Source organism: Camelina sativa, chromosome 18 (genome assembly GCF_030686135.1).
Source record: "Camelina sativa cultivar CO46 ecotype springtype chromosome 18, ASM3068613v1".
NCBI classification, from domain to species: Eukaryota; Viridiplantae; Streptophyta; class Magnoliopsida; order Brassicales; family Brassicaceae; genus Camelina; species Camelina sativa.
The window spans coordinates 158,985-185,396 of NC_141897.1; the positions used below are offsets into that span (position 1 = coordinate 158,985).

General features: G+C 42.8%; 1 protein-coding gene and 2 non-coding genes across 3 annotated transcripts; all 3 read right to left on the reverse strand.

Annotated features, from left to right (window-relative positions):
* Positions 1-91: 91 nt before the first annotated feature.
* LOC147921279 (small nucleolar RNA R71) lies at positions 92-198 on the reverse strand. Its single transcript, XR_015589903.1, has one exon. It is a non-coding gene; the product is annotated as a small nucleolar RNA R71 (small nucleolar RNA).
* Positions 199-3,206: 3,008 nt separating this feature from the next.
* On the reverse strand, positions 3,207-3,683 carry LOC104762992 (uncharacterized). The gene has a single exon (XM_010486417.1). The coding sequence runs from the start codon at positions 3,681-3,683 to the stop codon at positions 3,207-3,209; it is 477 nt and encodes a 158-aa protein (XP_010484719.1).
* Positions 3,684-10,863: 7,180 nt separating this feature from the next.
* On the reverse strand, positions 10,864-10,970 carry LOC147921280 (small nucleolar RNA R71). Its single transcript, XR_015589858.1, has one exon. It is a non-coding gene; the product is annotated as a small nucleolar RNA R71 (small nucleolar RNA).
* Between the last annotated feature and the right edge of the window lie 15,442 nt (positions 10,971-26,412).

Sequence of the window (26,412 nt, forward strand, 5' to 3'; positions counted from 1 at the left end):
GAAGAAATCACTTCCCAAGGAATCTATTACCACTTGGGAAGCATGCAAAAAGGCGTTCCTCGCCAAATTCTTCTCCAACTCCAGAACTGCAAGGCTGTAAAATGACATCTCCAGCTTTGTTCAGAAAAGCAATGAGACGTTCAGTGAAGCTTGGGAACGTTTCAAGGGATACACCAGCAGATGCCCGCATCATGGATCAGCAATGCTTCATTGTTAAGTACACTTTACTGTGGTGTAGTCCCTAATATAAGGAAGTTGCTAGACACCGCTAGTAATGGTAATTTCCTTAACAAGGATGTTGATGAAGGTTGGGATCTAGTGGAGAACTTAGCTCAATCTGATGGGCACTACAATGAGGAGTATGATCGCACAATACGATCTTCTAGAGAGGATGATGCCAAGTACAAGCGCGACATGAAAGCCCTAAATGACAAATTGGACAAACTCCTCAACCAGCAACAACATGTTCATTCCTTCTTCGAGGAAGACTAGTTTCAGCAACAAGATGGGGAGAATGCTCAGCTAGAGGATGTGAACTACATCAACAATCAAGGAGGTTACAATAAAGGGTACAAAAACTACAAAACAAACCCGAATCTCTCATACCGTAACCTTAATGTTGTAAATCCTCAAGACCAAATCTACCCATCCGCAGTCCAAGGCAACTAGGGACAGCAAAAGCCTTTTGTCCAATACAATCAAGGTTATGCTCCTAAGCAGCAATACCCCAGCAATTACCACCAGCCAATTGCACCACCTAGATTCCCACAACAACAAGGATCACATAACCAATCTCAGGAGGCTGACTTACGCAGATTAATCCAGCAGGTGATACAGAGTCAAGCATCGGCGGCAATGGATAACGTAAAACAATTCGCAGAGATAAGCAACAAGATCGATTATGGGTACAATGACTTGAACGCTAAGTATCATTCTCTCAATACTAAGTTGAGATACCTATAAAGCCATCACAGCGCCCAACCAACACCAAAAATTGGCCAACTTCCGGGTAAAGCTGTTCAGAACCCAAAAGACTATGCTACTGCCCAGTCAATCTTTCTTGAAGATGTTGATGACTACCTCACTGAGGGCAATGATGTTCAAGATGGGGAGGATATGGACCACAGTGGGATGTATGAGCACTAGTACTACTTATGAGAGTATGAACTCGTTCCCCCACTCGAGGAGACTGATCGAGTTGATAATCGAGCATGGGTTCGAGATTCGCTAATCAATGCACCACTCGAGGCTGCACCCGATGACATACCCGACGATGGTGATCGGGCGATCCATCAGGTAGATGTTCAGATGACAGATCAACCACAAGTTCCTGAAGCTGAAGAAGGGGAATTAGAGGAAAAATTCAGAGCAGCTCTTGATATCCAATTAGATTCGCTTGCAGAGCGTATCTCCAAACGAAAATCCCCACCTCCTAAACTCTTGCCTCCATACGCTCTTCGAGAGGAAATCGTCAAAGAAACAGCTCAGCTGGAGATTGAGGTGAAGGAAACTATTAAAGAAATTGGGAATGCAATCTTGAGGAGTGGAGTGTGTTTAGACCCTGAACTGAGGATCAATGAGAAATTGGAGGATCCTGGCTCTTTCACATTGCCATGTTTAATAGGCTTCCAGATCTTCAACGATTGCTTGTGCGATTTGGGAGCTTCGGTCAGTATCAAGCCACTTTCAGTTGCCAACAAGATGAGTTTCAGCAGTTATAAACCAAGCAGCCTGTATTTGGTCCTAGCTGATAGGACAATCAAGCACCCAATTGGTATCTTTGAAAACTTGTCTCTTAGGATTGGAAGAGTGGAGATCCCTACCGATTTCATGATCCTTGACATGGATATGGAACCAAAAGATCCATTTATCCTAGGAAGATCATTCTTGGAAACTGAAAGACCCCGACCCCGGACATACAATGGCGGGTGAGGTTCTCTCGTCCTTTACTCTCTACTTAGTCATATTTTAGGATCCATTCTTTAAACAAGGTTCATTTTCGCATTCTGTGATTCAATAATTAGAGTCTATATGGTAACTTAGAGTAAAGCAAACATTCGAGTATTGTATTAAATAATCAAAGGATTCGATACAACTTATGAGTTTGTATAATAAGCTAGTACAAGTTGTATAATCGATCCTAGCTACCCATATCACCACAACTCATCTTCCCGGCCATGTGTCTCGCGCCTAAGTAGTTCCCTTTCCGCGATCACCCTCCCTTCCTGAAATCCAAGTAACCATCAATAACCTTTCCCTTAGGCCATACAGTATCATGCAATGCACGCAAGATCATAATAACCGCCCAGTACAATGGTTGGCCGGTAGAGAGTTATCCCGCGCATCAGTTGGATGGTGTACCAAGGTATCTGTACAGATCCCCGTCCAGCCGCCGAGCCGTGTTTACTTTTCTCCGTCCGAACCGTTCGTACTCGGACACCCTGGATGGTACGCTGATCGGTAGGCAGGTAGCATGCGCATCAGTTCAGCCGTATCAAGACCGAGCCGCACCCCCTTTCCTCCGCACAACTGGACCATCCATAGCATTATATATGCTTATGCAGATGCAACTTCCCATTTCCCAGAACCATAAGGTTGGTACTGTACCATACCTCCGACCCTTAGGTCTTACTCGCTGAACTCTCTATCTCTCGGAACTATCTTCCTGATATTATACTTGCACTCTCGAGTTTACTGTATGATTTTCTGTTTCCGATGGTGTGTTCTAAATGAGAAAAATGCCCTCTTTATATAGGGTCCTGGGCCGCGGTTTTGGCCCCAAAAGGCACCCTTCGGACGAATCCGTTCAATCGCTCATGTTCGCTTGTGTACGCTCGGCCATACCCGTTTGGCCATAGCCGTTCGGCCGTGCCCTTTCGGTCACGAGCTTCCCCAGCTGACCTGTTCACCGTCCACTACCGTCCAGCTGGTCGAGCTGGGTCGAGCTCAGTCGAGCTGGGTCGAGCTCGGTCGAGCTGGGTCGAGCTGGGTCGAGCTCCCTGGCAGCTAGTCTAACTGACACTAGCTGGTCGAGCTGTCCGCAACTGACCGGAAACTGTCCGCAGCTGGCCGAGAGCTGTCCGAAGCTGATCGATCTTTGTCCCATACTTGGCTCGTTTTTTTCCCGTTGACCGAGCTAACGAGTAGCTCTCCCCGACTTATCCGATATCTCCCTACCATCCCGGATCAAGCCACAGCCTACGATCCTATTCAGGATCGCGGGCGTTACAAGTCTCCCCCCCTTGAAAGGGATTCGTCCCCGAATCCGGATCAAGTTGGTCTTCACTCATCTCCTTAAACAACTTAGGATAATCCGACTTCATCTTGTTCTCAGTCTCCCAAGTAGCTTCTTCATGTCCACCGCCGTTCCAAAAGATCTTCACCATGTTAATCTTTATCCTGCGCATTCCCTTTTCCATTTGATCGATGATTCGAATAGGCGTTGCTTCCACCGTCAGGTTTTCTCGCAATTCACGTGGCACATCCTCGACCACTTCGTCCTCCTCACTTAGGCAATTCCGCAATTGTGATACATGGAAAACCTTATGAAAGGCATCCAACTTCGGTGGTAAGTCCAGTTTGTCAGCCACCGCACCTACTCGTTCAATCACCTTGTACGGGCCAACGTACCTTGGACTCAACTTTTTCCTTTTGGTAAATCGACCTTTACCCTTGTATGTCATCGCTTTAAGATACATTAGGTCGCCCAATTCAAACAAAATTTCCTTCCGACGTTTGTCCCCATAACTTTTCTGTCGGTATTGGGCTTCCTTCAGCTTGATTTTTTAGAACTTCAATTTTTTGGCCATCTCGTCCACAATCTTCGGGCCGAATAGCGTCCATTCACCAACCGGCGTCAAGCACAATGGCTTTCTACATGCTCGGCCATAAAGCGCTTCATAAGGCGACATTCCAATACTAGCTTGGTAGCTATTGTTGTATGCGAATTCCACCAAGTACTTTTCCCAGCTGCCGCCCCAATCCAGGACACAAGCTCGCAGCATGTCCTCAAGTGTCTGAATTGTTCTCTCGGACTGCCCATCAGTTTGTGGGTGGTAGGCCGTACTTAGGTTCACCCTTGTCCCCAGCGCTTTTTGAAAAGCTTTCCAGAAATGTGAGGTAAACCGCGTATCATGGTCCGAGACAATGCTCACTGGCACTCCGTGCAATCGTACAATCTCCTCGATGTATCGGTTCGCGATTACCTCGGCACCATCTGTTTCCGCGATTGCGATGAAATGTGCAGATTTGGTTAATCCATCCACGACAACCCAAACCGCATCATGCTTTAGTCTACTCATAGGCAATCCGGTCACAAAGTCCATCGTCACATGATCCCATTTCCATTCTGGCATGGGCAGACTTTGGACCAGTCCACTCGACACTTGATGCTCGGCCTTGACGAGTTGACAGTTTTTACACTTGGCAACCCATGCGGCCACATCTCTTTTCATTCCCTTCCAGTGATAGTATCTTTTCAGGTCGCGATACATCTTGGTCGAACCAGGGTGGATCGAGAACTTAGACTGGTGCGCCTCCTTTAAAACTTCCTCCCTTATCTCCTTGTTTTGCGGCACACATACTCGTCCATTCACCACAATGGTAACATTGTTCGATGTCTGGAACTCCGTCTTATTATTCTCCGCCCAACTCTTAAGTTCCTCGTCCTTTTCTTGAGCCAAGCAAATTCTACTAAGTAAATCCGCTTGATCAGCCGCTCCCAGGCCTAGTGGCTTAAACTCCTTAGACAGTGCATTTAAATGCAAAGTCCCAATCATGTAAACCAAAGCTTCTTGATTTTTCTCGGCTTCCACATCACCACGTCTCCTACTTAAGGCATCTGCGACTTGATTTGCCTTTCCCGGGTGATACGCAATGTCTAAGACGTAGTCCGCGACAAACTCCATCCATCTCCTTTGCCTTAGATTTAACTCCGGCTGGGTGAATATGTACTTTAGACTCTTGTGGTCAGTGAAGATTTGAACTTTGGCTCCATAGAGGTATGAACACCGAATCTTCAATGCGAACGCCACCGCGGCCATCTCTAAGTCATGCCTAGGGTAATTCCCTTCGTGCTTACGCAATTGCCTTGAAGCATATGCGATTACAGCACCCTTTTGTATCAGCACACAGCCTAGCCCCGTTATTGAGGCATCAGTGTACACCACGTACGGCTCGACTGCTTTCGGCAGCACCAGTACCGGAGCACTTGTGAGCATCGCCTTTAACTCCGAGAAACTTTTCTCGCATTCTTCCGACCATTGGAACTTAGTGTCCTTTCCCGTCAACTGTGTCATTGGCTGAGACATACTTGCAAAGCCTTTGACAAACCTTCGGTAATATCCAGCCAACCCGAGAAAGCTCCTTATCTCGGTGGCATTCTTCGGCCGTGGCTAGTCCTTTATCGACCTTATCTTTTCCGGATCCACGGACACTCCCTGGTCCGAGACAATGTGTCCAAGGAATCCGAGATACTCTTTTGCCAAAACGAGCATTTGCTTAACTTCGCGAAAAGCTTATACTCCCTTAACCGCTCCAAGACTGCCCTTAAGTGATTCTGATGAGTCTCCTAATCCTTCGAGTAGACAAGTATGTCATCGATGAAGATGATGACAAACTTGTCCAAGAATTCTTGGAATATACCATTGATCATCTTTATGAAGGCTGTCGGTGCATTGGTTAGTCCAAACGGCATGAAAACTAACTCGAAGTGGCCGTACCTCGTTCGGAAAGCTGTTTTCCGAATGTCCGTTGGATCTAACGGAATTTGATGATACCCTGAGGCCAAGTCTATCTTCGAGAATCACTTTGCACCTCAGAGATTATCCAACAACTCGTCTATCTAGTGCAATGGGTACTTATTTTTCACTGTAACCCATTCAGCCCACGGTAATCAATGTATAACCTGAAGCTACCATCCTTTTTCTTCACAAACAAGACCGGTGCACCCCATGGTGAACTACTTGGTCTGATAAATCCTTTCTCCAACAATTTTCCCAATTGTTTCTTTAACTCCGCCATTTCTGCTGGTGCCATCCGGTAAGGTGCTTTAGATATAGGGGTCATCCCCGGTTCTAGCTCGATGGTGAACGGATCTGACCTATCCGGCGGCACTCTCCGTACCGCTTCAAACACATCGGCAAATTCGTTGGCTATTGGAATATCATCCAATTCCGCCTTTCCCCAACTTCCTTTGTTGTTATTGTGGCTAAGTATGCCTCACTACCTTTCTCCAGCATCATTTCCGCCTGGATTTCTGAGATAATCAAACTTCCTGAAGTTGATCTTATTCCGTGGAATTTCAACGTTCCTTCCTTTCTCTCAAAATTTACTCGCCCTCAGTGACAGTCAATGTGAGCCTTGTACTTTCCCAACCAGTCCATTCCCAAGATAACATCGTGTTTCATGAGTGGAACAATGATCAGGTCAGTAGGCATATCAACACCATTGACAATGACCGAGATTCTTCGAACCATTCCGGACGGGTACATCGCCTGCCCGCCGGCTGCTCGGACCGTTCCATATCCGGTGTTTGGTTCCTGCCTGAACCCACCTTTCCCTATCATTTCAGGGCTCACAAAACAGTGTGTGGCCCCCGAATCAAACAAGGTGTGCGTTTCCACACCACCTATACTTAAGGTCCCTACACATTCCTCTAGAATGATAAGTACCCATATCCCCCTTTCACATGCATTATTATTTATGTAATGCACAAATTGAATTTACAAAGGTTCTCGTAACATACCAGTAATCGCCCTGAAATTTCCAGCTGTAGTGTCCTCGGATAGCTCGTACACGCATGGTGCAACGACCTGTCTCTTTGGTAGTGGCGGTAAAGATTACTCACTCCGGTTCCCACGTTGGTGGTTCTGTCTTCCCTCATCAAGCTTCGGACATTCCCTCTTAAAATGTCCCTCTTTTCCGCACAAGTAGCAAGAACTTGGCCCATCGCCATTTTCCATCCTCGGAGAGTTCCGGATCGCATGGTCCTTGCTTCCACAGCGACCACATGCACCAACGTCCTTCCAGCAAGTACCATTGTGGTGTTTTCCGCAAGTCCTGCACTCCCCAAACCTTGCGTAGGACCTTGCGTTATCCACCTTGTCCCATTTCCTTTTTCGGTCGATGGTTTTGGCTAGGTGGGTCGAACGCGAAGTAACCCTCACGCGTCTAAGCTGTCTCTCTTCCTCCAGCCCAGCTTCAATCATGGCTGCCCTTTCTACCACTTCCACGATCGAGTTACAAACACCGTTCACGCAATGGTTGCGGATGTCCACCCTTAGTCCGCGGATAAAGCGACGGACTTGTGCTTTCTCATCCTTGATCTCCTTCCCAACAAAGCGCCTAAGGCGACTGAATTCAGCATCATATGCACGTACCGTCATATCCCCTTGTACCAGGTTAAGGTACGCACTTTCCAGTCGGTCTCAAGCCTCCGGAGGAAAGAATTTCTTGTTGAATTCCCTCTCAAAGTCCGCAAAGGTTATGACTTGTCCACCTTTCCATTTCATAACTGTCACCCACCAGTCATGTGCTTCCTCTTCAAGGAAATGGACAGTGATGTTCATATATTTTACCCCGTTTTCCCTTTATATATTCACATCTTTTGCATCTTTTGCTATCCATTTTGACCATTATTGCATAGCTTTAGGACTGTTCTTGCATTAGAGTTTAGTTGCATTGCATTTGCATCTTTTCATGCATAAACAGGTGATTTTGGAGCTTAAGGAGCATGGAAGCAATGCTGAGGAGAAGTGAAGCAATCATAAGAAGAAAGCAAGAGAGTTAAGGCTGAAGAACCAAGGCCGGAGTCCCACTCGACCGCCCACTCGACCAGACACTCGACCGTGTGCAGAGAGGGACTCGACCGAGTGGAAGGAGCATAAGAGGAGCCAACTCGACCGGTCACTCGACCGAGCACCGGGTCGAGTTGGCCGAGCCGCCTAGCTATTTTGTCTTTTAGCATTTTTAGGGCTTCCACTACTTTTTCTATTTAAAGGCCTTGTACCAGCAGCCACAAAAGAGTCCAGCTTTTTAGAGAGTTAAAAACCTAGCTTTTACCCTTTTGGGAATTATTCCTTTTGCACTTTTATTTTTAGATCTTGTACCTCCTTGAAGGAGAAAAACATAAGATTCTTGGATTTTGTTGGTTCCATAACTTTCAAGATATTAAGAATTCGTGTTTGATTCCTTCTTCAATATTGTAGATCTTTCCTTTATCTTTCTATTGATGCAAGTTTCGGTTTTTTCTGGGTTTATTACTTTGTTGTTCATCATGTGTTCTTGTGAGTAGTTGCTTAGGATCTTGAGGATGGGTTAGGTTGGGTTGTGTTTGAGGTTTGTTTGATTTGGTCAAGCTTGATTGTTGTAGATCTCTGCTAGGCTAGATGTTCTTAATGTTGGTCCTATAACCGAGAGGGTAGGATCTGATCTCAAGCATCTTAGCATCACACCAATGTCTAAGGAGCATAGATAAGGCTAGATCTAGAGACTATCATTAGGCTTGTGATGTATCTGCATTTTACTTGTTTTAGATCCTCATTTGCATTCACTTTAGCATCATTTCATCCTGTGTTTGTAGCATTTGCGTCTCATTCTTGCATAAATTCACTCACTTAGTAGTTTTCCATTAGCATTGCATACATTGTTGCATATGGAGTTGTTATCAGGTTTTGGAGAGCTTTTGGGAACACGAAGCTGAGCAGAGTGCAAGGCAAAAGAGAGCTCGATCGAGCTGGGAAGACGAAGTGAAGCAGAGGAAGTCGAACCAAGGCAGAATGACCAACTGAAGCGGAATCTAGCCTAACGCATGCAAAGCAGAAGACAAGGTGGAGCGACTGACACAAGAGGCAGAGCTCGATCGAGCTGACTGAAAGAAAAGACGGTCGAGCTGTCTGAGACAAAGAAGAGCTCGATCGAGCTGAAGTGGAACGCGAAACCAAAGCTGGACAAGAGGAGAAAGCATAGCTCGATCGAGCTGTTGGAAGCAAAGGAGAGCGAGATCGTGCTAAGCATCAACCGACTTAAAAATCGTTGACTTTGACTAGGGTTTTCACAAGTTTAGTATAAATATGTCTCATTTGTTTAGACTAAAAAATCTCCTTTTTAGCTATTTCTAGAACTTCTCTCAAGAAACAAAACGTGTTTAAGGCTTTGTAATTCGAATTCTCTTTTAATCTTTCAAGTTTTTATAGTTTTACATCTCTCTTTTATGCTTTAGTTTATATAATCTTGTTAATCTCTCTTTAATCTCTTTTCATAATGTTGCTTATTGAATTTTCTGGATTTGTGTTCTTGAGCTTCATGATTTCTGAGTAGTGTTCTTAGAGTTCTTGAGGTTGGGTGAGATCCATGAGGTTTTCTTAGTCTTTTCTAGGGTTTTGATGCTTAAATCTTTTAGATCCCTTCTGGATTAGTGTTCTTCATGCTAGCTTCTTTCTGATCATCTGAAGCTTGACCCAAGGCATTTCCACCCGAGAGGGCTTGGTGAAATGTCTGATCTAGCTAATACCGGAGATTTACGTGCCTAACCTAAGAGATTAGTTGTCTAGGGTGTTTATTGACATTGATTGATTGGTTGTTAATGCCTGCCTTGTTATGCTTCACTAAAGAGATTTAGGTCTGGAGGTAACTTGGCTTGAGGGTCTCTGTCACGAGAGTGGATTGAACTGTTGTTGAATCTTTCGTCTAGGGATAGCTTTGTTTAAAGTTTTATCGAATCTTTGTATTAAGATTAAGTTACTTCATGGATCATTGATACCCAACCTCACGAGCTCTCTTTTATCATCTGTTTGCATCAGTTTACGTTTTGCTTGTTTCGCTTAGCTTGCTTACTTTTGTTAGTCACTGCTTAGCTTTTGTTAGTCACTGCTTAGCTTTGTTAGTCACTGCTTACTTTTGTTAGTCACTGCTTAGCTTTGTTAGTCACTGCTTAGTTTTGCTATTAGTTCTCCTTTTCTTTTGTTGCTTGCTCACTTAGGTTGTTAGAAAATCAAAACTAAGGTTCGCTTGACTTAGCTAGATTTGATTGCATCTTTTGTGGTTAATAGCTCACCCATTTGGTTTGACACCCTTTGTACTACAATGACAATTTAAGTGCTTAGGGAATTGAACTTCAGTAGAGTAGTAAAATCTTACTATCAATTTGGCGCCGTTGCCAGTTGGGTGTTTGTCTGTTACATTTAAGATTTCAGATCTCTTAAGATCAAGCTGTTTTTCTTTTATTTTCGTTTACTGACTTGTTGGCTGTCTATCTGTTTGCTTCAGGAACACTCCTTCGACACACAGCTCGAGCAGTGCTGTTGAGTTCTCTCTTGCATGCAAACATGCTCCCAAGGCAGTCATAATCTCCTTTTCTGTGACGACATCGATCATTTACCCCGCGCGTTGAGACAGCAAAGGAATCAAGTCGGATTAGATCAACAAGATCATGTTGGTATGGATAACCAACAACACGACCCTCATGCACCTGGTGCACAAAACAATATGCCACGCCAACCACGGCACATTGGCGCTGGTGATGCTCCTAACACCCACACGCAGCGTCAGGGAATTGTGCCTCCTTCCATCCCAAACAATAATTTTGAAATCAAGAGTAGTCTCATCTCTATGATTCAAGGCAACAAATTTCATGGCTTGCCGATGGAAGACCCTCTTGATCACCTGGACGAGTTTGACAGGCTCTGCAGCCTCACAAAGATCAATGGTGTCAGCGAAGATGCATTCAAGCTGCGCTTGTTCCCATTCTCTCTCGGTGACAACGCACATCAGTGGGAAAAAGCTTTACCTCAGGGATCCATCACCTCTTGGGATGATTGTAAGAAGGCTTTTCTTGCGAAGTTCTTCTCTAACTCGCGGACTGCTAAGCTCCGCAATGCAATCTCCAGCTTTGCTCAGAAAAATGGTGAAACCTTCTGTGAAGCTTGGGAAAGATTCAAGAGCTCCACTACTAAATGTCCTCACCATGGTTTCAGTCAGGAATCCCTCCTTAGTACTCTCTACCGGGGCGTTCTGCCTAAGTTCAGGATGATGCTTGACAATGCAAGCAATGGCAACTTCCTGAACAAGGATGTTGAAGATGGTTGGGAGCTTGTTGAGAACTTAGCTCAATCTGACGGGAACTACAATGAGGATTATGATAGGACTGTTAGGAGCAACAACGATACTGATGACAACACCAGGAAGGAAATCAAGGCTCTTCATGAGAAATTTGACAGGATTTTGTTGGGTCAACAGAAGCAGGTTATTTCTGTCTGTAAAGCTGAGCAGATACAGGTCCCAGATGGGGAGGTTGATCCAACTGAGGAGTTATGCTACATGCAGAACCAAGGTGGCTACAATAGAGGTTTCAACAACTACAGAGCTAACCCGAATCTCTCCTACAGAAGCACAACAACCTCAACAACAGCAGGCGCAACAGCCGCACAAGCCCTTCGTTCCTTACAACCAGAATCAGAATTTCGCTCCAAAGCAGCAGTACTTTCAACCACAGCAGCAGAGCAACATGAGTGCACCTCCAGGTTTTCCACCTCAGGCACCACCTCCCGATATGACAACTATGCTTCAGCAACTTCTTCAAGGACAAGCCGCTGGTGCTCAGGATGTTGCCAAGAAGTTTTCTGAAGTGCAACATAATTTTCACGATTTGAACACCAAAGTTGAGGCACTGAACTCTAAAGTGAAGTACCTAGAGAGCAACCACGCTACAACTTCTTCTGCAAAGCCTCAAGGCCAACTTCCAGGAAAAGCTATCCAAAACCCGAAAGAGTACCACCAAGCTCAAAGTATTACCCTTCGCAGTGGCAGAAAACTCCCATCTCAAACAGGACCTACTGCAATCACTGTGGACAATGATGAACAAGATGGGGAGGACTTATGTGAACCAGAGATTCAAGCTGAGCAGAAGGAAGAGGAAGACAAGATCCAAGTTCAACCAGAGTTACAAGCTAAACCCTCGACTGAAAAAGCAACAGTTCCTGAAGCAAAGAAGCCAGTGTTCATCCCACCTCCTTACAAGCCTAAACTTCCATTCCCAGGAAGGTTCAAGAAAGAGTTGGTGGCGAAGTACAAAGCGCTTTTTGATAAACAAATGAAGGAGATCGAAGTGAAAATGCCTTTACTCGATGTTATTGCTCTCATACCTCAGTCCCACAAGTTTTTGAAAGATCTGGTAAATGAAAGAATCAAGGAGACTCAGGGGATGGTGGTACTAACTCATGAGTGTAGTGCTCTCATACAAAGGAAGGCTGTCACGGAAAAGCTCGGTGATCTAGGATGCTTCACTCTGCCATGCTCCCTTGGTCCATTCGCTTTCAATAATTGTCTCTGCGATCTTGGAGCATCTATCAGCTTGATGCCACTCTCCTTGGCTAAAAGATTAGGATTCACGAAGTTTGAACAATGCAATATCGCTATGATTTTGGCTGACAGGTCTGTGAGGTATGCTAATGGTATCTTAGAGGATTTATCTGTCAGAGTTGGAGATGTGGAGATTCCTACTGACTTCGTAGTATTGGAGATGGATGAAGGACCAAAGGATCCTCTGCTTTTGGGAAGGCCATTCTTGGCAACAGCTGGAGCAATCATTGATTGCAAGAAAGGTCTGATAGAGCTGAACCTCGGTAAGGACTTCAAGATGAACTTTGACATTAAAGATGTCATGAAGAAGCCTACCATAGAAAGGCAACCGTTCTACATAGAAAGGATGGATCAGTTGGCAGATGAGCTACTTGAAGAGCTCAATGAACAGGATCATCTTCAGAGTGCTTTGACAAAGAATGGTGAAGATGGGTACCTACACTTGGAAACTGAATCTTATCAGAAGACTTTGGACTCTCACAAAGAGGAAGAAGGATCTGCAGTCTTTGAGGACTTGAAAGCTCTACAAGCAGTGAATGTCAAGTGTGCAGACCAAGCAGAAAATCAAGGTTTGATGCTTTCATTCGACCTGCAAAGCTTTACAAGCAGTCCTGCGCCTGATGACTGGACTGAATTCAAAGCACCAAAGGTAGAACTCAAACCTCTACCAAAAGGGCTAAGGTACGCTTTCTTAGGCCCTAACTCTACTTACCCTGTCATAGTAAATGCTGAGCTTAGCCATGATGAATTGGAAATGTTGTTAACTGAACTGAAAAGGTTTAGAAGGGCAATAGGGTATTCACTAGATGATATTAAAGGGATTTCTCCTAGTCTATGCACACATAGGATTCATCTTGAAAATGAAGCATACTCTAGTGTAGAACCCCATCGTAGATTAAACCCAAACCTGAAGGAGGTAGTCAAGAAAGAAATCCTTAAGTTGCTAGATGCTGGTATTATCTATCCTATCTCTGACAGTACATGGGTTTCACCTGTACATTGTGTTCCTAAGAAGGGTGGGATAACTGTAGTGAAAAACGAAAAAGATGAGTTCATCCCCACTAGGACCATTACAGGGCATAGAATGTGCATAGACTATAGGAAGTTGAATGCTGCATCTAGGAAAGATCACTTCCCATTGCCTTTCATTGATTAAATGTTAGAAAGATTGGCTAATCATCCTTACTATTGTTTCCTTGATGGGTATAGTGGATTCTTTCAAATCCCTATATATCCAAATGATCAGGAAAAGACCACTTTTACTTGTCCTTATGGCACATTCGCCTACAGGAGAATGCCTTTTGGTCTTTGTAATGCACCTGCTACTTTTCAGAGGTGCATGACCTCTATTTTATTGGATTCGATAGAAGAGATGGTGGAGGTGTTCATGGATGACTTTTCTGTGTATGGCTCCTCCTTCTCCTCCTGTTTGTTGAATCTGTGCAGGGTACTTACCAGGTGCGAGGAAACAAACTTGGTGCTGAACTGGGAGAAATGCCACTTCATGATCAGAGAAGGAATAGTCCTTGGGCACAAGATTTCCGAGAAAGGGATAGAGGTTGATAAGGCCAAAGTTGAGGTTATGATGCACTTGCAACCCCCAACCAATGTGAAAGATATCAGAAGTTTCCTTGGGCATGCAGGGTTTTACAGAAGGTTTATCAAGGATTTCTCCAAGATAGCCAGACCTCTTACCAGGTTGCTCTGCAAGGAGACAGAGTTCATCTTTGATGATGAATGTTTGGAAGCCTTCAAGCTTATCAAGGAAGCTCTGATATCTGCTCCAATAGTCCAAGCACCTAACTGGGACTATCCTTTCGAGATCATGTGCGATGCTTCTGATTACGCAATTGGAGCTGTTCTAGGACAGTGAATTGCTAAGAAGTTGCATGTCATCTACTATGCAAGCAGGACCCTTGACGACGCACAAGGAAGATACGCCACCACTGAGAAGGAGTTGCTGGCGGTAGTGTTTGCATTTGAGAAGTTTAGGAGCTACTTGGTTGGTTCAAAAGTGATTGTCTACACGGACCATGCTGCACTGAGGTACATCTACGCAAAGAAGGACACCAAGCCTAGACTTCTGAGATGGATACTTCTTTTGCAAGAGTTTGATATGGAGATCCTCGATAAAAAGGGGATTGAGAATGGAGTCGCTGATCACCTCTCAAGAATGCGGATTGAAGACATGGTCCCCATTAATGACTCAATGCCTGAAGAGCAACTAATGGTGTTTGAGACTTTGAATAAGAGTACATACACCGGGTTAGAGTTGGAGATGGTTGAAGCACTGTCACTGAAGGAAGACAAGTTTCCATGGTATGCAGACCTTGCCAACTACTTGATCTGTGGAGAGGCTCCCAAGAGTTTGGACAGCTACAACAGTAAGAAGTTCTTCAGAGATGTCAACCACTACTTCTGGGATGAGCCTTACTTGTTCAAGAGAGGGTCTGATGGTCTGTTCAGAAGGTGTATAGCAGAAGAGGAAGTGCAGGGTGTGCTTGAGCACTGTGGGTCAACGTATGGAGGACACTTTGCTGCATTCAAGACGGCCCAGAAAGTTTTACAAGCAGGTCTCTGGTGGCCTACTCTATTCAAGGATGCTCACACATTCATCACCAAGTGTGATGCTTGCCAAAGGATGGGTAATATCACAAGAAGGAATGTGATGCCTCAGAACCCAATCTTGGAAGTGGAAATATTTGATGTCTGGGGGATTGACTTCATGGGTCTCTTCAACCCTAAATCAAATGGCAACGAATACATCTTAGTGGCAGTTGACTATGTTTCTAAGTGGGTTGAAGCTATTGCAAGTCCCACCAACGATCATAAGGTTGTCTTGAAGCTGTTCAAAAGCATCATCTTCCCAAGGTATGGAGTACCAAGAGCTGTAATCAGTGATGGAGGAAGTCACTTTGTCAACAAGGTCTTTGATGGTATGCTGAAAAAGTATGGGGTGAAACACAAAGTAGCGACTGCTTATCACCCCCAAACCAGTGGGCAAGTAGAAGTCTCCAACAAGCAGATTAAGGGGATCCTGTCAAGAATTGTTGGGTTGTCTAGGAAGGATTGGTCTATGAAGCTGGATGAGACTCTCTGGGCTTACAGAACAGCTTACAAGACACCAATTGGAAGAACACCGTTTCAGTTGGTGTATGGTAAAGCATGTCACCTTCCTGTGGAGGTTGAATACAAGGCGCTTTGGGCTATTAAGATGTTAAATCTGAACATTGACAAAGCACAAGCCAAGAGAGTTGTTGATCTACATGAGCTTGAGGAAATCAGACTTGATGCTTATGAAAGCTCCAAAATCTATAAGGAGAGAACCAAGGCTTTTCATGACAAGAAGATTGTTGTGAAGGAACTAAAGTCTGGAGATCAAGTCTTGCTTTTCAACTCCAGACTTAAGTTGTTTCCTGGCAAGCTCAAGTCAAGATGGTCTGGACCATTTGAGATTAAAGAGGTTTTGCCATACGGATCAGTAACTCTGCTGAACAAGGATGGTAGTGAATTCACAGTAAATGGACAAAGGGTCAAGAAGTACCTTGCAGATCAAACGATTCCGGAGGGGTCCTCTGTGCCTCTCTGTGATCCTCCAAAAGCCTAAAAGAAACAGGAAGTCAAGCTTAGAGACTTAAAACAAGCTCACTTGGGAGGAAGTCCCATGTTTATCCCTGTATATATTTCTTTTTATTGCTATTTAGGTTGTTTTTGTTAGTTTTATGATTTTCTCAGGTTTTTAAAAGAAAAATCAAGTTCGTACACTATGTAGCTTGCCCAACGCAGCGTGGTGATCGAGCTGGAGACGGAGTCAACACAAGTCAACAGAGCAGCATTGGATTCCTTCCCATTTTCGCACAGCTCCTAAAAGTGGGTAAAACACGTTTTAAATCTTGTCCACCAAACTCAAGCTCGGTCCCACCACATGTCTCCTCCAACTCCACCATGTCTCCCACAAGACAACACAAAGCTGTCTCCTCTCACCCATCAAGTCGAGTTCTATCATCTCTCCACTATAAACAAAAGACTAAGTCACACTCTTCTTCACTCAACTTTGCATATCTCATCTCTCTCTCTAAATCGTTTAAGCTTAGCCATACATTTCATCAACCTTAGCTTTTGCGATTCTTGCTCTCTCTCAAGTTCTCTAAGCTTCATCTCTGTTTCTCACCATGTTTAACAAGCTTAGATGGAAACCCAGGTACTTTCCTTGCGAGATGATTTCGCTTCATTGGCGGAAATTAAGAGCTCGATCGAGCTCGTTATTTCTGGTTACGCGTTTCTCTGTTCTTATTTTCGATCAAGCTCAAGTTCTTGTTAAGTCCCTTCTAAGTTTGTTTTAACTTCACATTTAGAGAGAAAAAGCTTGAGATGAATTACTAGGGATGAAAGAAACCATGATTCGCAATTTTTTTTTTTTTTTTTTAGAGCTCGATCGAGCTCATCTTTTTGGCTTCGCGTTTCGGTCGAGCTGTATTATTTTCGTCGTGCCATGTTTCTCTGTTTCTTAAGCTTGAGCTCTGTTTTGTTGCAATTAGTGTCTACAAGCTCGGTTGAAATAGCATTTAGAAGAGAAAGCTTGAGAATCGCCGCTAGGTTGATAGAAGAAGCGGTTTTGGTTTTCGCATAGAGGAGCTCGATCGAGCTCCACCTTAACAGCTCTAACACTTTTTCATTCCTATTCTTCGCATTGCAGTACCAAGCCACTTGATGCTGAGCTAGCTAGAAGCATCACTGACAAGAGGCGGAGATACATTGAGGCAGAAGAGGAAGAAGAGGAGGAACCACCAGTGGTTGAGGCAGAAGAAGAAGCAGAGGGTTCGCGTCTGACACGAAAGGAAGTTGCAGCGAAAGTAATAAGGCTTGCCAAAGCTAGAGGGTCACGCGCTTCAGCCGAACCTCAAGTAGACGACGTACAAAACGTGGAGCCATTGCAACCTTCTAGGAGATCACTGGATACAACAGCTCGACGAACAATCCATCCACGGCGGTCACTGTCTCACGATAGAAACCCACAAACTCAGGATCGAGTTGTTAGCTCTGGGGAGTCGTCATGTAGGAGAGCTGAAATAGCTCAAGGAAAAAGACCAGTGGGGTGAGTAAGGCAGATTCTGGAGGATTTAACAGATTCAGAGGAATACACACCGCCAGCCACACCGTCAGGGGAGCAGCTCACTCCACAAGAATACTATAACCTCTTCATGGAATGCGATTTCGCTGCAACAAGATACCCGCATCGCTCTACCATGCGCAAGCTTGGAATTAAAGAGGACGTTGAGCTCCTATTCAAAAACTGTGGTCTTGGAAATTTTATGAGGTGTAACCGTGAAGCATACAAAGATGAAACCTGCCAGTTCCTCGCTTCTCTCAACGTGTACTACTATGAAGAAAGTGATGAAGACAAGTCTGGGCTAGGCTATTTACATTCACGATCCACGGAAAGCGCTACTCTTGCAGCATCACCAACTTAGAGAAGTTGTTTGGTTTCCCTAGCGGGACAGAAACCTGCCCTGACTTTGACCAGAAAGAGTTGAAGGCACTTTGGAAAACTATCAGCAATGGTGGTTACACATCCTTGAGAAGCAAGAGGAACGAAATTAGGAGTCCGGCCATCAGATACTTTCACAAATGTGTTGCAAGCACTTTCTTTGCGCGCCAAGCTACCGGGACAGTCAACGAGAGTGAGCTTCAGATGATTGATCTTGCTCTTCAGAGCCTCCTCCCAACCACAACAGATGGCACTGTGCTTCGGGGAGACGGTTCAGACACACCTCTTTCCGTATATTTGTTAAGGCAGTTCCTAGCCTACCGCGATTGGGTAGTCAAAAACTGGGGGAAGAAGAATAACACGTTGACTGTTGGCGGGATAATCACTCCTATCCTATCCAATCGTGGTGTCCCCTTGCGCTCAGATCTTCATGAACCTCGCTCGTTGGATATGGGGTATCTGAAGAAAGCACTGTTTCTTGACCATGGAGTGCATGAAGACAAGCTTATGTTTCGTTTCCATCACCCACGCATTGGTGACGCTAGGGTCTTACTTCCTAACCCAACTCTCACTACACTGGAGGACATTCACAACATCTGGTTCCTCCCAAACCCTGCGGATCTCCACTACCCTGAAGGCACTCAACCTGACACGGCAGAAGCTGTTAACTCGCCTGACCCGCAGCCTATGGACATATCTGAAAAAGAGTCACCTCAGCAGTTTTGGTTCACACAGCCTCCTTCTCCTAAGCAGAGCAGGCACATGAAAGGCACCAACAGGAATATCAGCCTTCTGCAGCGATGGAACAAACTTCAGGATAAATCTTACAAAGCTCTGCGAGGAACGGTGAAGGAGTTAACAAATTCTGTGAAAGGATTGACGCTTCAGGTCACGAAACTTGAAGAGGGAAGAACTCCTCCACCTCCACCCTCATTGAGTAATGTGCTCCCGAGAAGCAACTCTGCAAGCCTACTCAGGCGAGGCTCCAACCCAGCTGAACCCGCTAGAGCTAGTTCTTTTGAGCCAGCCAGAGCTAGTACCTTTGAACCTGCTCGAGCTAGTTCCTTCGAACCTGCTAGAACCAGTTCCTTTGAGCAAAACCAGAGAAAGCGCAGAGCAGCTAAACCACCATCAAGCTCGAAGAGAGGCTTTCCTGTTCCACTGGATCTCGAAGATGAACACGCCAGCTCGACCAAACACGATCTATCATCCTACCCTCCCACCGCTGGTTACACCCTGGAGAGCATGGAGGCCTACCTTGACTCCCAGTTCTCCTAAACGACCAAGTAACACTCCTCACTCATCTGTTTATACCATTGCATTTCATTTAGTTTGTTTTCTTTGTCTTTTGAACTCTCCTTCAAATTTTTGTTACACAAGGGACTGTGTAATTTAAGTTTGGGGGAGGGTTTGAGATGTATATAACTTGTTTTCTTTGTCTCTTATTTTCAAATTTTGCATCATTGAGTCTGCATACATATAAGGCATAGAAAACCCAAACAAAATTTTGAAAATTTTTTAAATTTTCTAAAAAAAAAAAAAAAGAGTGTTCATATAGTTGTAGTTGCATTTTAGATTAAGTCTTGCTTTCTTTTTAGTAGTTTGTACATATGCAGTAGTTTGTGCATATGTGTTAGGGGTCTGTGATGAGTTTGCCTCGTAGACATGCTGATTTACTAGATAAATTCAATGCCCAAGTTATTTCTAACGCATGATCTAGCGAACCTGAATTAAAACCGCACCATGTTTAGAATTCACAACTCTGCATTCTTGTCTAGATGGAAACATGTTGCGATCTGATGCCTTCCCTATTTACTTGAACTTAATCTTGACTCATAATTATCATGTTTTAAGCACTGAATCTGAACTCATGGATACCAATATACATACTTGGATTTTCTTTCACCTTTATACCACTCTTGGCTAATCCAAGTAGCTGATTCCCATTGTTGGAACAGTTTCCCCCACCATTAGCCTACCCTCCTTTCAAGCCAAAATTATCTCTGTGTGTGAGGCCTTATTTTTCGGATTGAGCTTGGTAGAAAGTGTTAGGTCTGAGCCGACAGGAATGGAACCTTGTGTAGTTCTAGTTCGCGTTATCCGGACTAGATAGGACTAGGTGGGAACTTGTTACAGGGGTTTGGGATTCAATGTGTGCAGAAAGGAAAAGAAAAGAATGAAAAGAAAGGATAAAGTCTCTAGGAGGGGTAATCTGTCTCTAAATATGAAAGTCTAGTAAAGGATTTGGGGAATGCAAAGTATAGAAAAAAAAAAAAAAAGATGGTTCTAAGAAAAGAAAAGAAAGTTGTCAAATAATGTATAGCAAAAGCTTTTGAAGTCTTAAGAAATAAGAAGGAAAAGAGGACCATAGTGTCTTAGAAAAGAAACCCCAAATCTGCTAGGCAAAATCAAAAAGAAACCTCTCCTGAGATTTGGTACAAAAAGGTGAATGGGTATGATCAAAAGAGCTAAAAGCTGAAGGGTAGAGTTAGGACAATCTGGGTTTAGAGAATTAGGAGTCAAACGCTTGGGTACTCTCGGGTAGACAAGGTTTTATTCCTGTATGCATTTGTTGGTCCTTACCTTTAGCCTTCTCCCAAAAGCTCAATCCATTTTCTTGAGAAAACCCTGATCAAAAACGATGAACCTACTCTAAAGGAGATCACCTTTATCTCCATCCTTTTCTTACCAAACCAAATGAGTTCATAGGCAGTGTTTAAGCTTGATTCACGGTTCCAATTCAATGAATGTTAAAGGGATAGGTTGATTTGAATGCATGTCAAAGTTGAAACAGAGGCTAAGGCGTGTAAGGAAGAGCATGGCTAAAGTTTTTAAGTAGGACTCTCTCTCTCTTTGCGTTTTACAATTACTAACTTGGACATTGATTTTACCTATTTTATCAGCATGTTTTGGTTCTGAGCCCCCACTTTCAAACCTCTTCTTCAAGCTTAATCTTGATTATTTGCTTGAGGGCAAGCAAGAAATAAGTTTGGGGGAGTTGATGTATTTGCATTTTACTTGTTTTAGATCCTCATTTGCATTCACTTTAGCATCATTTCATCCTGTGTTTGTAGCATTTGCGTCTCATTCTTGCATAAATTCACTCACTTAGTAGTTTTCCATTAGCATTGCATACATTGTTGCATATGGAGTTGTTATCAGGTTTTGGAGAGCTTTTGGGAACACGAAGCTGAGCAGAGTGCAAGGCGAAAGAGAGCTCGATCGAGCTGGGAAGACGAAGTGAAGCAGAGGAAGTCGAACCAAGGCAGAATGACCAACTGAAGCGGAATCTAGCCTAACGCATGCAGAGCAGAAGACAAGGCGGAGCGACTGACACAAGAGGCAGAGCTCGATCGAGCTGACTGAAAGAAAAGACAGTCGAGCTGTCTGAGACAAAGAAGAGCTCGATCGAGCTGAAGTAGAACGTGAAACCAAAGCTGGACAAGAGGAGAAAGCATAACTCGATCGAGCTGTTGGAAGCAGAGGAGAGCGAGATCGTGCTAAGCATCAACCGACTTAAAAATCGTTGACTTTGACTAGGGTTTTCACAAGTTTAGTATAAATATGTCTCATTTGTTTAGGCTAAAAAATCTCCTTTTTAGCTATTTCTAGAACTTCTCTCAAGAAACAAAACGTGTTTAAGGCTTTGTAATTCAAATTCTCTTTTAATCTTTCAAGTTTTTATAGTTTTACATCTCTCTTTTATGCTTTAGTTTATATAATCTTGTTAATCTCTCTTTAATCTCTTTTCATAATGTTGCTTATTGAATTTTCTGGGTTTGGGTTCTTGAGCTTCATGATTTCTGAGGAGTGTTCTTAGAGTTCTTGAGGTTGGATGAGATCCATGAGGTTTTCTTAGTCTTTTCTAGGGTTTTGATGCTTAAATCTTTTAGATCCCTTCTGGATTAGTGTTCTTCATGCTAGCTTCTTTCTGATCATCTGAAGCTTGACCCGAGGCATTTCCACCCGAGAGGGCTTGGTGAAATGTCTGATCTAGCTAATACCGGAAATTTACGTGCCTAGCCTAAGAGATTAGTTGTCTAGGGTGTTTATTGACATTGATTGATTGGTTGTTAATGCCTGCCTTGTTATGCTTCGCTAAAGAGATTTAGGTCTGGAGGTAACTTGGCTTGAGGGTCTCTGTCACGAGAGTGGATTGACCTGTTGTTGAATCTTTCGTCTAGGGATAGCTTTGTTTAAAGTTTTATCGAATCTTTGTATTAAGACTAAGTTACTTCATGGATCATTGATACCCAGCCTCACGAGCTCTCTTTTATCATCTGTTTGCATCAGTTTACGTTTTGCTTGTTTCGCTTAGCTTGCTTACTTTTGTTAGTCACTGCTTAGCTTTTGTTAGTCACTGCTTACTTTTGTTAGTCACTGCTTAGCTTTGTTAGTCACTGCTTAGTTTTGCTATTAGTTCTCCTTTTCTTTTGTTGCTTGCTCACTTAGGTTGTTAGAAAATCAAAACTAAGGTTCGCTTGACTTAGCTAGATTTGATTGCATCTTTTGTGGTTAATAGCTCACCTATTTGGTTTGACACCCTTTGTACTACAATGACATTTTAAGTGCTTAGGGAATTGAACTTCAGTAGAGTAGTAAAATCTTACTATCAGCTTGCTAAGAGATTAGAAGTCTTGTTTGGTATTTGACATATTGCTTAATGTTTGCTTGTGTAGATTCTTTACTTTGTGAGAACAAGTCTAGAGATGCATGAGTTTGATTGTTTCTTGCCATGAGAGTGGATTAAACATGTCTTAGAAATATATGTCTAGAGATTAGCTCAAGTTGTTTGAGATTTGTTGACCAAGTTAGATGACCTCAATCATTAGTCCAGTCCATGAATCCCTCCTCAAGACCTTCCTTGTTTATTGATTTCCTAGCTTAAATCTTGTTGTTGATCGTTGTTTGATTCGCTTTTGTATTGCTCTGTTTTTCTTGCATTGCTCTGTTTTCCGGATTTGTCCAGCTCGACCCTGCACTCGATCTACACTCGATCGAGTGCTTGCTCGAGTTCATCCCCAGAATTCTCGTTTATGCTTTGTAGTTGTCCTGTCATGTTTCCTGTTTCATTTTAGTTGCATTTCTGCTGCATTCACTTAGTGTCCTGTTCATTACTTGTCTTGCATTAGTTCATTACTTGCATTATCATAGTTCTATTTCTGTTCTTGGTTCATCATAACTTTGATTAGTCTGTTCTCTTTACATTTAGCATCTATCTTAGTAGTTTTTACTTTCTGCATTTTACATTTCATCAATAGGATTGTTAGTGACAAACATCCTTTACATTTGGCTTGACTTAGACATTTATGCACATCCTGATTGCTTGCAAACACTCAGATTGGATTGACACCTCTTATACTACAACTGCATAAAGGGTATTGAAACACCTTGCTATCACCATTGTTCATCATCATATCATAACATTCACATTTCATTTCACACACCAAGAAAGGATTTAAGTTAGGAAATCAATAAACAAGGAAGGTCTTGAGGAGGGATTCATGGGCTGGACTAATGATTGAGGTCATCTAACTTGGTCAACAAATCTCAAACAACTTGAGCTAATCTCTAGACATATATTTCTAAGACATGTTTAATCCACTATCATGGCAAGAAACAATCAAACTCATGCATCTCTAGACTTGTTCTCACAAAGTAAAGAATCTACACAAGCAGGCATTAAACAATATGTCAAATACCAAACAAGAGTTCTAATCTCTTAGCAAGCCTAATGATAGTCTCTAGATCTAGCCTTATCTATGCTCCTTAGACATTGGTGTGATGCTAAGATGTTTGAGATCAGATCCTACCCTCTCGGTTATAGGACCAGCATTAAGAACATCTAGCCTAGAAGAGATCTACAACAATCAAGTTTGACCAAATCAAACAAACCTCAAACACAACCCAGCCTAATCCATCCTCAAGATCCTAAGCAACTACTCACAAGAACACATGATGAACAACAAAGTAATAAACCAAGAAAAAACCGAAACTTGCATCAATAGAAAGATAAAGGAAAGATCTACAATATTGAAGAAGGAATCAAACACGAAAATTCTTAATATCTTGAAAGTTATGGAACCAACAAAATCCAAGAATCTTATGTTTTTCTCCTTCAAGGAGGTACAAGATCTAAAAATAAAAGTGCAAAAGGAATAATCCCCAAAAGGTTAAAAACTAGGTTTTTGACTCTCTAAAAAGCTGGACTCTTTTGTGGCTGCTGGTACAAGGCCTTTAAATAGAAAAAGTAGTGGAAGCCCTAAAAATGCTAAAAGACAAAATAGCTAGGCGGCTCGGCCAACTCGACCCGGTGCTCGGTCGAGTGACCGGTCGAGTTGGCTCCTCTTATGCTCCTTCCACTCGGTCGAGTCCCTCTCTGCACACGGTCGAGTGTCTGGTCGAGTGGGCTGTCGAGTGGGACTCCGGACCTTGGTTCTTCAGCCTTAACTCTCTTGTTTTCTCCTCATGATTGCTTCACTTCTCCTCAGCATTGCTTCCATGCTCCTTAAGCTCCAAAATCACCTGTTTATGCATGAAAAGATGCATATGCAATGCAACTAAACTCTAATGCAAGAACAGTCCTAAAGCTATGCAATAATGGTCAAAATGGATAGCAAAAGATGCAAAATATGTGAATATATTAAGGGAAAACAGGGTAAAATATATGAACATCAACACCCCCAAACTTAGTCTTTGCTTGCCCTCAAGCAAATGAACAAGACATAAGAAGGTAGGTGAGGTTTGAAAGTGGGATCTCAACTCCTAAAGCTTGCGAATAGACCATCTAGAATCAATGTCCAAGTTACTAGTACTATGATGCAAGTTGAATGAGCTGTACTTAAAGATTTTAGACAAGCATATCACAACCTTTACTGATTTGAGCCTTAGATGTCCACATGCATTCAAATCAACCATTTCCTTTAACATTCATTAATCAAGAACATGAATCAATTCTATGCAATGCTTAAACTCATTTGGCTTGGTAGTAAAAGGTTTAGAGACAATGATGGTCTCTCTTTAGAGTGGGGCTTATCAATATCAAGGTTCTCTCATAAAAATGGATTGAGCTTTAGAAGAATGCTAAAGGTAAGAACACTTAGATACATACAAGAACAAAACCTTGTCTACCCAAAGGCACCCTAAGTGTTTATCCTATCAATCTAAACCCAATTGATCCTAGTGCTATCCTTTAACTTCTTCTCTTCTCTTTCACCCTTTTCTCTTTTGATTTTAAAGTCTTAGGAGAGGTTTCTTATTTGATCTTTCTAGTGGAATGAGAGATTCTTACTTTTTTGCTATGGTTTTCTTTTCTTTTTATTCTTAAGACATAAAAGCATTTTGCTATACTCTTCTTTTTCTTTATTTCTTTTCTTTGACTGAAACCATCTTTAAACAATATCATACTTCCCATTCTTTCACTAGACTTTGATTTTACTTAAACACATTCCCCTCCTAAAGACTCTAACCTTTTCTTTCTCTTTTCCTCTTTTCTTTTCTTTCTTTTTCAAACAACCAAATCCCAAACCCAACAATGAAATCACCTAGTCCTATCTAGTTTAGAAAATGAAAACTAGAACTACACAAGACATTATTCTTGTCAGTTCAAACCTAACACTTTCTACCAAGCTCAATCCCAAAATAGGCCTTACACACTCAAGAATAAACATGGCTTGAAAGAAGGGTTGGTTAAGGGTATTGGAAACTGATTTTAATGATTCAATCAGCTACTTGGATCAACTGGTAAAAAGGAGAAAGATGATCCAAATATGTATATGGTATCCATGAGTTTAAAGCAATGCACAAACTGATAATTACAAGTCAATATTAGGTTCTTATAAATAGGAAATGGCATCAAATCACAACATGTTTCAATTTAGACCAAATGCAATGCAGGAATTCAAGGCTTGGTTCAATTTTATGCTTCTAACTACTCAACTAGCATCAAAGTACTATTAACTTGGGCATTGATCCTAGTTTAGTGAATTAAACAAGCTAACAAGGCAAAACTCATCATAGATCCCTAATGCAAATAATTAACAGTCCTACATGAAACATGCTAAACAAGATGCTATTATGCAATGCAAACTACATGAACACTCTTTTTTTATAAAGATTTTTGCAAAAATTTTCAAATTTTTAGGGGTTTTCTATGCATTAAATGATATGCAAATACTAACATGATTATGCTAAAAATTTGAAATAAGACAACAAAACACAATGTCAAATGCTATCTCAAACCCTCCCCCAAACTTAAATCACACAGTTCTCTGTGTGAAAGAAATTTGTAAGAGGATTCAAGACCAAAAACAAAACACAATGTCAAATGCTATGATATTTACAAGTGAAGGTGATAGTGGTACCTCAAGGATTAGAGAAGAAACTGTCCACATCCTCATTCATGCTGTCAAATGTGTAGTTGGGGTATGGTTGGCGACTTGGAGAAGGTGATTGGGGCAGCTCGACGATGGGAACCGACTGGGACTCGGTCGAGTACGTGCTCGAGTGGGGGGGTCGAGCTGGACCGCGAGTCTCCTTTTCTTCTTCTAATTAAACTCCCTTGCTTC